We start from the raw sequence: 12,011 nt of genomic DNA on the forward strand, positions 1-12,011 counted from the left end.
CACTAGTTTGAATGATTTACAGAGCCAGATTCTGTTCTCAGTGTTCTCTGGTATAAATCTGGATTAAACAAATCTGAATGTCACTTTAAATATGAACAATTTTTACTTACTCGGCAATCCCTCTGTAGTGTTTTCATCAGTGCGCTGTACGTTTCTGAGTCAAAATACAGTCCTTCATGCATCTCTTGCAAAAAATCCAAGTCTTTAAATGTGGGGTTGGACTTCTCCCTTTCTTTTCTTGATGCTCTCCGTTTATAGGTAGAGCCTTTCAAGTCATATGTGAAATGCATTTTCATTGCCCGAGGCAAAACATTGTTCATCACAACGATTCTTATGTTAATGCCCCCCGACTGAACACAGTATAGTCCATAAAATTTTGGTAAGAGTGTCCTTGGATTCTGGTTCAAATTCTAAAAAAAAAAACCAAAAAGGTAGAATAGATTTTTTTATAAACATCCACATTTTAGAGGGGTTTTCACACTTAAGCATATTAACATTGAAAAAGGGGTGTGTGTTATTTTATATTCTAAACAATTTCTTCGACCAGTCACTCATTCTCTCCATCCCACTGGGCCCAAACTTGACAAAGCTAGCACAGCCCAGGAGATAAGAGACTGTTTAAATGAAATTGAGGGATCTGCGTGACAGAAGTGTCAGGGCCAAAATCAAAGAAAGGCCCAGGACATCCCAAAAGCCAGGCCATGTTTCCCTACACCTGTGCACTGAGGAGGCAAGAGCAGTGATGTAGAGGGAAGAGACTTGGCCTGCTGATTCCACTTTATGTCACTTTTGGCCACGTAGTTCACTCTATACATTTTAAGCTTCTGACATGACCACATTTCCTCTTCTGTACTGCCTTGAAGAGAAACACGGAGTCTTTCATCACTGCACACCATAGGGTTTCTTTGTCCTCTTGCACGGGATCTATTTAAATTAGGTCAATAGCATAGCAGAAACTCAGCATTTTTGCTGTATTTGGCCTTAATGTGCCCTCATGAGAAGGCTCTTGATTAAGTCTAGAGATGTACTGAAGACTTTTAGCAGAACGACCCTCTCACCCAAAGATTTTTTTAAGGAGTTTGGATCCCACTTTATTCAAGTCACCTCTGGTTTAGGTTTGTGAAACAAAAGCCCAACTCAGTGAGGTTTTGCAAAACCGGAGTTACTGCCAATTTTGGTCATGTTTATTATAGCCCAGATTATTGTCTACTTCAGAATGCAAAAAAGTAATGATCCTTTTATGACATGACAGTCTGCCAAAATGGAAACTGTATCGTATCCCAAATTCAACAGCAGGCCAAGTATCTAGCAGGAGAGGATAAGAGATGGGAAGGCAAGAACTGTATTTTAGATACTCACATCTTCAATCACTATCAACATGAAAAACAGGTGAAGAAGAAATTATTTCTATTTTAAGTCTGTTATGGTTAAAAGTCCCCCTTTACAACTAAAGTAAGAAAGTTCCTCCGTAAGGAGCCTCGATACAGGAATTGCATGAATTAAACCTTTTTATTTTGGTAAATGCTTGTGTGTATAATGTTAACTTTGTGATCGGTTAGTTCACAAAAACAAAGCAGAAAAGCCTTTATAATGTGTACTTGTATGATGGCCAACTCAGACATAAATCAAACAGATTATAATGATTAACAATGAAGACTACCAGTTATGATATATTTTCTGAATCTTTGAATGAGTGAAGTCTCTTTACACAAACATTCAAACTCACAGTTACTTTATATTAGCTTAATACCATCACCATCAGATAATTACTGTAAATTTCAAAGAAATGGGGTGGAAAGTGTCCAAGAGTGATTTTTTTTTTTTTTTGAAAGGGGATTGGGAAGATGGGGACACATCTGTTCACTACAGGCCCAATTCTGCAAGGTGTTGACCCCATCACCTGAGAGGTGCTGAGGGGCTTGCCTCTTCATGGGAGCTCAGTAGCTATCAGGAAAAATGTAGCCTCTTGCAGGATTTAGTCCTATTTGTTTCTGACGGTCAGTTTATTCACTTTGCTGACAATTGGCCAATATTAAAGAGACAGTCAACTTAGTTGAAGCCCCAAAATATATCTGGTTAAAATAAATATTTTTAAAGAAGTTACATGAATAGAATTTTTTTTCAACAAAATGTTGTTGTGCTAATTATAGGAAAACCCAAAATTAAAACAGTTTAGAAACTGAAGGGAAATTGACCAGTCTGGTTTCTTTGGCCCCCTTGAATGAAATGCAAAGGGCAACCAAACATAAATGGAGAAAAATAAATTGGACTTTTAAAAATTCTTTCCATTTTAATACTAAATTATTAGGAACAACGATAAGGATTATTTTAAAATGTAAACATCTTGATATTGTCCCTTTAGCATTTAGGATAGCAGTGACCTCGACTTTTAGGTTAAATTACTTTTTACTGGTGAGTGTATGCCCACAATGAAGTTGTTTTGAAAGTGTAAGATCTATAAACATTAAATAAAAATCAACAAAAATACTGGAAGACAATCAATGAAATTATTCATAAATAAAAGGAGACATGAAACATGAAGGATATGGGAAATGTATGGAAGTAGAAAAATTAATGATCTGCAGTTACTCACCATGTAGTAACCTGGTAACAGCTTCTGAAGAAACTCAGCCTCTTTGTGTTGAACTGTTTTGATGATGAACTCATCATCACTAGTTACAAAAAATAAAGACCCACTGGCACCAGGGTTGGATAATTCTATTAAAGGCTCACTGCAGATTGAATACTGAAACAAAGACAAAATGGAGTTTGCAATACAGGTGGTTTTCAATATAAAAATCTTTAAAAAGAATAGCTGGTACAAAGGGGGTGAGGGGTGGGGAGGGGACAGACGGCAGTAAGGAAGATGGTTAAAGTTCCTCGATTCTCAAGCTGACACAGCCCCTGCATACGTTAGAACAGATAGGTGATCATACAACAGTTGAGAACTGGAAGAGCATGGATACGTTCCATGACCCCCAAATTATGGTGAGGAGATAGCCCTCTGACTCAAGAATACATACTGCAATTTGCCTTACATTAGATAAAATGTAGAAGATAGAATACTTTTAGCTGATGGGAATCAGATGTCCTATAGGGGAAAAATAGAAAATCTCTATATTTATAAATGTTTTACTGCATTAATGTTAATTCACATTTCATGCCCCCACTCAACCCTCTTAGTATCCGTCTCCTCTCCAAACCCAGTAATCGAGGGATTTTCATTTGTAATAAACTGAAGAGTGGGATTAATATGCTAATAAAAATATCTTGGTTAAGAATCTCTTTTCCTCTATTTAAAAAAGCAGACATAGTTAAGATCAATAACTTCATTAGGGTGACCAGATGTCCCGATTTTATAGGGACAGTCCTGATTTTTGGGTCTTTTTCTTATATAGGCTCCTATTACCCCCCACCCCCTGTCCTGATTTTTCACATTTGCTGTCTGGTCACTCTAAACTTCATACACATTGAAATTGTAGCACAGTAACATTAATAAGGGACTGTCCCTCAAACAAATAAACTATACTTAAAACAAGATGGGATTTAAACTATTTACGTATCAGGGGAATCATTCTTAAAATAGCAGCAAGTTTACTGGTCTTTTTACAACTGCAAGAGTGGCTGTTCCTTAACTAGTTGCCCTTTCCACCAGGACTATCAAGAAAAGTGCCTGAAAAGGGCTGAGCTTCATTATAAGAAATCATTTTTTATAAACTAAATCCGGGTATTATTGAATTCAAAAGGAGTTCTGCCACTGATTTCAGTGGGACGAGGATTTGGTCTTATAGACATCGGTAGATGATGCTGTGAACCAGAGATGTCCAAGAACAAGGGGGTTGAGGTAGGGAGAGGAATGGAACAACAAGTAGTATGCTTAGGGGAAAATATAGTTTAAAAAATAAATGCTTGCTCGGAGTTCAAATGTTTCACCATGTAGTACATATTTTTAAAAAGGCAACGCATCAAATTTTCACTTTCATTTTAGTAAATGTTACACTATACACCTTTGAATCAAGAGGGTCTTTACATTGTGTTACTATCCGTGTTTCTAGCCCACCCTGCCAACATATGCAGCCTCAATAGTGAAAAGTATTATTGCTATGAGGTTTTGAAGCCAATTATTTGGAAAATTAAAATATAATAAATTACATTACTACAATAATATAGGGATGGCCTATAAGGAAAAATCACAAATCCAGGATTACATGTTATGAGACAAGGATCTGATTTTATCCTTGGATTTGTTTTTTGCAAAATAAAAGCCTAACTCACACAGTTTTGCTCAACCAAACCTGGAGCCTTTTGCTCAAGACTGAGAAGAGAAAGATGGTTTGCGATCAACACACTGACATGCTGAATACCCGCGTTTTGTATACTTTCCAGTCACCATTTATTTGTACAAGCTGTTCAAATTTATTTTTTCCCTTCATCCTGCTTCCTGCAGCGCTTCCATACTGTACCATTTGGAAGAAGGCAAAGCTACAACAGCTGTGCCCCGCCAATGCAAATTAACAGTGTAAACCTACTTAGTGTTGCTGAGATACTTTTCCTTCCATTTCTCTCCTCCCCCTCTCTCTAACAGGAACCAGTATAAAAGAGCAATCCCACTATTTTCAGTTGCTGTATTGCAGCCTGAAAAGAAACTGATTAAGACAACAGAATTTTGAATCACATCTTGTATAGTGGACTGGGGTTGAGGTATCTCTCTCATTATAATATGTGGCTCAAGAGACTCTTTAATCGAATCCACAGAGAGATGAATAAATCATTTGCATAGCCTTTTGAAGTACTGCCTACAGTGGTGATTTGCCCCAGTTATAAGTATCAGTAGCTAGCCAGAGGGGAAGCTGAACCAGTGCAAACCTATAAACCACAAATTCCACCGGTGTAGTTTACTCGTACTTCAAACTGGGTTCAATTGCACTGGTAGAAATTGGTTGTGACAGCTTTCCCATCTGCACTGGGGTAGCATCTCTGGTGGCCAGCCACTGATGGCTGAAATCCACAGTGTAGACAAGGCCTAAGACTATAGTGTCTCCAGATCCATCTTTTAAAAAGGATAGGGCAAGACAGATTTGCCCTTAGACTTTAAGGTCAGAAGGGACAATCATGATCATCGAATCTGACCTCCTACACATTGCAGGTCACAGAACCTCACCCACCCACTCCTGTAATAGACCCTTAATCTCTGGCTGAGTTACTGAAGTCCTCAAATCATGGTTTAAAGAATGAAAGTTAGAGAATTCGCCATTCACACTAGTTTAAACCTGCAAGTGACCCATGCTGCAGGGGAAGGCAAAAACACCGTCAAGGTTTCTGCCAATCTGACCCATTGGAAAATTCCTTCTCAATCCCAAATATGGCAATCAGTTTAAGTATTGTATAAACAAGCCTTTGTGAACCCTAAAGCCCAACAAATATTTCCATGTAACTAATACAAATATCCCAATGGAAAGTTTTACTTTAATTTGAAGTTGGGATCAGTATAAGGCACCCAAGCACTAGCATAATGTTCCCGTGTTTGGGTTGCCAACACTGCAGGACAATATTTTTATTTTAAAAACTAACTAGGCTAGTTTCACAGTCCAAGATGAGAGAAATATTAACAAACTGGATAGAGATGGTCTAGAAATATTTTGATTCTTTTATTAAACCAATTTTGGTGTGTGTTTCACTTAAAATAATTGACAAATAGCTTATTAAAATTCTTTCAACTGTAAAGAATCTCACTTGTTAACACAAGTAAATATATTTGTAAAAAATGCAGGTTTTTTTAAACCCTACATTAGACCTTTAAGCACAAGGAATGCAAAAAGCTGCTGGGCCTCCATATTGGGGGATACATAGCTCTGAAGTGAACTGGCAACTTGCAAAATGATCTGATCTTGCCCTTTTAACAAATGGGGAAGACACCCTACACAGACCCCTCACAACCTTGCCAGCAGCAGATCTGTAGGGGGAGGAAGATCTTGGACCATCCTCTTTTTGATAGTGTTGGTCCCCACAAGGTGGAAGGTCAGACCTGTCTACCTAACAACAAGGTTGTTATATTTTCACATTCGAGCATGTGCATGAGACACACAGTATGAGTAGGGCCCTACCAAATTCCCAGCCATGAAAAACGTCACGGACCGTGAAATCTATTCTCCTCCTGTGAAATCTGGTCTTGTGTGCTTTTACCTTAGACTATACAGATTTCACACAGGGAAACCAGCGTTTCTCAAACTGGGGGTCCTGACCCAAAAGGGAGTTTCAAGGGGGGTTCGCAAGGTTATTTTAGGGGGGGGTTGTGGTATTGCCACCCTTAGTTCTGCGCTGCCTTCAGAGTTGGGCGGCTGGAGAGCAGCGGCTGTTGGCTGGGCGCCCAGCTCTGAAGGTAACACCCCACCACAGCAACGCAGAAGTAAAAGGTGGCAACAGCATACCATGCCACCCTTACTTCTGCGCGGCTGCCTTCACAGCTAGGCAGCCAGAGAATGTCAGCTGCTGACTGAGGGCACAGCTCTGCAGGCAGGAAATGCAGAAGTAAGGGTGGCAATACCATACCATGCCATCTTTACTTCTGCAGCGGCTCTGCCTTCAGAGCTGGGCTCCCAGCCAGCAGCCACTGCTCTCCAGCTGTTCAGCTCTGAAGGCAGCGACGCCTCCAGCAGCAGTACAGAAGTAAGGGTTGCCGTACCACAATCCCCCGTAAGATAACCTTGCGACCACCCCACAACTCCCTTTTGGGTCAGGATCCCTACAATTACAACACTGTGAAATTTCAGATTTAAATAGCTGAAATCATGAAATTTACTATTTTAAAAATCTTATGACCGTGAAATTGACCAAAATGGACTGTGAATTTGGTAGGGCCCTAAGTATGATTATTAAGGGCTTCTCCACACTAGAAATGATACAGTGGCACAGTTCCAGCTGCGTCACTGTAGCATTTCAAAGTAGATCCTATCTATGCTGAAGGGAGTGGTGGTTCCGTCACTACAGGTATCCTCCTCCTTGAGAGGCAGTAACTAGGTCAATGGAAAAATACTGAGTTACTCAGCTGGGCTGACAACTTTTTAGTGTAGACCAGGCCTAAGACTGCAAATCAAAAGGAACAGAACAGAAAGTAGCCTTTACAAGGGTATCAATGTCTTTCTCAGGTCATCTCTTTTTCCATGTCAAGGTTAGAACATATGTACGTAAACACTGTTTTCTTGTAAAGTACATAAATAAGGCAGTTAGCATATGAGAGCACTCAATTAGAATTCAATTAGCAAAATTCACATGAGTTTTTAAATCTAATTATAATATTTGTGTAGAGATAATTACCTGAACTAGCAGCAATACTCTAGGTATTAAACTATCAATTAACATGGCAGGTTTTATAGCAATCACTTAAAAGCTGGAGAATTAAAAAAAAGTTTTGTCAAAAGCTAAATGTATACACCAGTTACAAAATCTAAAAACTTCTACTCCTGTTTAGAGCATTGTTAGCCACCCCCCTCTGCTATAGAACTAGAATAGTGTTCACATCACAACATTTTTTTTTTGGTAGTTCAGGGGAAAATTATAAAATTCTTACCAAGTAATCATCAGGCTTGATACCAAAAAGTTCTCTGAAGTAACGGAAAGCTAGAGGAGCATATGTCTTAAATCTGAAGTCGGGGTAATGATGAGCAGGGGTCAAATTGCTTCCTTCACTGCATTGAAAAGACAAATAAAGAAAACAGCAAATATTACAATACATTTTTATAAAAGACTTCTTTTTGCAGCTAGTTTTCCTTTAATACTTCCCACCATGATCACAGGCATCCTGAAACAAAAGTCACTCGAAGGAGTTTGAAATAATGTAGAATCAAATGTTAATATAAAAGTGATGCCAGGAAAACAGCAGTCTTGTGTCCTCTCCTCACCCTGAGGGAAGTAACCATTATCATCATCAGTCACACCATCAGTGGGTTAAGGTACTATTTATACCAGCATCTCAGCCTTCATATGTCCCCTCAGTGTTACTCTCTCTTGCAAACTAGGTCATGGCACTACCGTAGGCTCCCTCAACCCTATAACTTTTTAGTCTGCAACCAGTTACATGCATGGCTGGCTCTACACCTGGTGTTGGGTCTGCAGGACACATGGTAAGAAAACCTCCAATAATTACTGTGCTCAGCTAAAAGCGTTTTTCCCCTACCACAGGTGCAGGCTGCCGCATGACTGTGGGCTGAACTGGTTAAAGGAAAACACTTTTTTTCAGTGTGAACAGAGTACCCTAATCATGACCATGTTACTGGATTGGCTATTCCACAACCCCCACCTTCACCCCCAGCCACAAAAAACAAAGAAAACCCCACCTTTCTTGGGCAGGACATCCCAGAGTGCATTGCCTCATGTACTATGATTCAACTCTAGATGCATGTCCTGTGGGAATTCTATCCCATGCTAAGTGACTATGGAATAACTGCCCAGATACATTGATACAAGACGTGTTTCAGCAGCATAGTAGGATGTGTACCCAGACAGTTATGGCGGATAGCTGCTGTGTTAACACAACTGAACTGTGTAACTTGTAACCAGATACAAAATAGCAGATAAAAGTTGTAATGCAGACAGGGTCTAGGACATAATGCCCTAATTTGATCATTTCAGCCATACATCGTGTATTCAAAGTTCATTTACCTCTGCATAAATTTGTTTACAGTAGAAATATCTAACATATAAAAAAAGTATAAATAGCTAGTAATAAATGTAAATATTTGAACATCCTGTTTTTATACTCCAAATTGTTTTACTACCAGAATTGAAACAGATGACCTGAAATATATCCTGAACATATGCACTGAAATTATATTATAATAGTAACACTGTGATGGAAGAAGTTCATTCAGCTCATCTACATCTATCTTTTATTATCAGGCAACAATAGAAAACTGAGGTTAACTCAATTGTGCGAGCTGGAAAAAAAGTTCTCTGAGCCTCCACAAAACTGACCCCCAAAACTCTCCAGCAGGAGATCAAGGGATAAAAACCGATGAAACTACAGGCTAAAAGTATTGTATCAAAGAAAACTGACTGGCTAGCTATTCTCTACCCTGGTTGCTAGCTGCTAATAAAAGCTGCTTTTTCAAAATGAACTATTTTGCAGATTTTATAGGATGTGCAGCACAAACTGTCTTAGATACAAAATCAATTCCATTCATCTGTTTATTGCTCCTAAAATGGCATGGCAAAGGGAGAATCAAGAGATTAAGGTGAACTGGTAGCACTGCCTATAGTTATGATTGCCTGACAACACCAATTATATGGCCTTATTTTCCATTGGTTTTAACTTGGCCAAACTTTAACTGTTTGGGCTGAAACTGTTCAAGCTCGGTGTATGCCTCAGCCTAATCTTTTGGGGGAAATGTTTAATCAAAAATGGTTCCCAATTATAAGATTAGGGAAAAACTAAACTGTTTTGCCCATGTTAAACTCTTACCACAATTTCATAAGGAAGCTCCAGTGCCTCCATGCTTTGATTTGAAATATGGCAGGGGCATTGTCCTGATATCGGGGATGTGCCTTTTGCTGTTCTTATGTAAGAACTCTCAAATTTGGCCAAGTATAAGCCTCTGAAAAAGTCACACATGGTCAGCAAAGACAAATCAGAGTCTAGCAGCTACATTTTCCAAAGATTCCATCTGCACTGAGCCCGGTCCAGCCCAGGGCTAGACGGGCTGAGCAGGACATCTCAGGTACTTGAACGGAGAGTTGTGAGACTGTCTAATGCAGACACAAAAAGGGGCAAGAGCTGGGGGTGGCGGTGGTGAGTGGCAGCAGAAGAGGAAGTTGATTGGAACAAGACCAGGTCAGTGAGGGGATTCTAGGCGTAGGGGTCTGCATGGAAGAAAGCACACAGATGAGAGAGCTTTCCAATATCCAGTGTTTTCTATATGCCAACGGAGAGGTTAGTCATGCAGCACTGGCAAGTGAAAAGTGATTAACTGAGTCTCAGTAGTGGCCACAGTTTTTATTTCACTTCCTCAAATGAAATTTTACAACCTTAGAGTTTTCCTACTGGTCCATTTTCCTCTTCACAGAGCTGTGTTATGGGATTCTGTTTGTGACATGTGTCTTCACTCTCAAATCAAGAGGCTTCTTTTTAGGTCAGTGACCATGTAACCCATGTGTCTAATAGGGAGATATCTCTTTAAGAGCTCTATTGGTGGCGGGAGGTGGTAGGAATGAGTAGGGTCTTGATCACTGTGCATCTGCCTAGCAACATTATGTAGGCTGCGGAGTGATCGGCTGTTTCGCGAAGCTTCTGCGGCTGTAAGGCTCTGCCGCTGCCGCCATGTTTGGCTGTTTGGTGGCAGGTAGGCTGGTGCAATCAGTGGCACAACAGGTGGCCCAGGATAAGTTTGTATTTGACTTGCCTGACTATGAAAACAACTATTTCCAGAGGGCATGGGAGGATGTGTCTAATTCTGCTTTCCTGACCAGAGTGGGATGGCAGTGTGGCAACTCTTGGGGTTTGTCACCAATGAGAAGCCAAGTGCCACCTTCAAAATTTCTGGTTTAAAATCTGATAAGAGCAGTGAAATATAGCAGTTAAACAGCAACGCAGTTATACAATGAAGTGGATGTTTAGTCTCTAATGAATAAATGTAATAAGATATCGGAAAAACAAAAAAAACAAAAACAAAAAACCAATTAACTCTCCACACTCGGCAGTTTCTGGAATTGGTGTAGTAGTTTTGGGTATGGTTACTGGACTCAGAATCTCTGGAGGCAAGTTGCTTTGGAAAAGGCCATGTGCACCGTATGGGCTGAGAGAAGCTGAGCCTCAGGAGCAGAAAGCAGGCTGTTTTTCCTAACTCAAACATTTTGCAGCAGGGTTTAAAAAAAAAAAAAAATCTATATACTTAACTGAGTGGTTGGTTAATTGGTTCACTGACTAGCTAATGAGAGATTTCAGCAGGAGGAGGAAGAGGAGGAAGAATCTGTATGGATTCCAGCTGAAAATGGAGGGAAGATGTTGCTTTTGACTCACTTGACTGCATAGATTTGGTGATCAAAGACTAAGACTCAGGTGAACTCAACCAAAGCCTTTGGGAACTCTGAGTTTCTTCTCACTGTATTTCTGTGGGGACTGATCTAAATCTAAAATTAGATTTATTTTTGGGGTTTTTTTCTTTATTTATGTTTATGTATAACTGTGAAGATACTGTATGTGGCTGACAAAGTAGCCATGTTATGCTGTAGACGTTAAATTGCTATTATTGTTTCTTTATCATAAGGTTTTATAAACTTCAGAATTAAGTTAATTCCTTTTGTTCTTTTGGACTTGAATGTGGGGAGGTTGACCCTGTGCAATCTTTGCTGAAAACCCTCAATGACTGAATTCTGGGTCTCAAGGTGCTTTTCTATGGGAGTTGTGGGTTTTTAGCTACTGGAGAAGGGCAATGAAGTAAACTCTAGCCCACTCAAAAGGTTCCAACAATGCAACTTTATGAAGTAGCCAATAAGTTAAAAATACAACACACACCCCTCTCCAAGAGAGCATCTACACCAGAAAATTTGGGCCAGATTTGTAAAGGTATTTACGCAATGGGAGTTAGATAATTAGGTGCTTTTGAAAACCTCACTAGGCACCTGTCTGCATCTTTAAATACCTTTGAAAAATCTGGCTTTGTGGCCATTTTTCAGCATCTGCAGGGTCTGATGGCATGGTGGTAAATAAAGTTTATGCCCTCTCTATACCAGAGCTCACACCAGCAAGGATACAACTTTATCCATGCTGGAAAATTCCTACTCCTTTTTCTAGGATAGATGAAACCCAAGAGCATCAGCTACTTCAGGCACACATGAAAGGCTTGTCTGCACAGGTAAATTGACCAGCACAGATATTCTAGAATAACGCTCTCTCTCTGAACCTCTATTCTTGACTAAGAGTAACTTTTATTTCAGAATATTACAAAGTGGAGTAATTATTCCATAATTAAGTCAGTTTTAATCCAGAATAGAGTCCACATAGAGACCCTATTCTGGAA

The 12,011-nt window shown here is 39.6% G+C and overlaps 1 protein-coding gene across 1 annotated transcript in view; it reads right to left on the bottom strand.

Moving 5' to 3' along the window:
• The window catches only part of PIP5K1B (phosphatidylinositol-4-phosphate 5-kinase type 1 beta), a 112,459-nt gene that overhangs the window by 70,016 nt on the left and 30,432 nt on the right, over positions 1–12,011 (bottom strand). The window contains exons 4-6 of the mRNA XM_026652390.1: positions 7,568–7,685; positions 2,594–2,746; positions 111–410 (exon numbers count right to left, since the gene is read on the bottom strand). Coding sequence (XP_026508175.1) covers positions 111–410; positions 2,594–2,746; positions 7,568–7,685 — 571 coding nt within the window. The remainder of the gene's footprint in view (positions 1–110; positions 411–2,593; positions 2,747–7,567; positions 7,686–12,011) is intronic.

Source organism: Terrapene carolina, unplaced genomic scaffold (genome assembly GCF_002925995.2).
Source record: "Terrapene carolina triunguis isolate 2854851 unplaced genomic scaffold, T_m_triunguis-2.0 Scaffold113, whole genome shotgun sequence".
NCBI classification, from domain to species: Eukaryota; Metazoa; Chordata; order Testudines; family Emydidae; genus Terrapene; species Terrapene triunguis.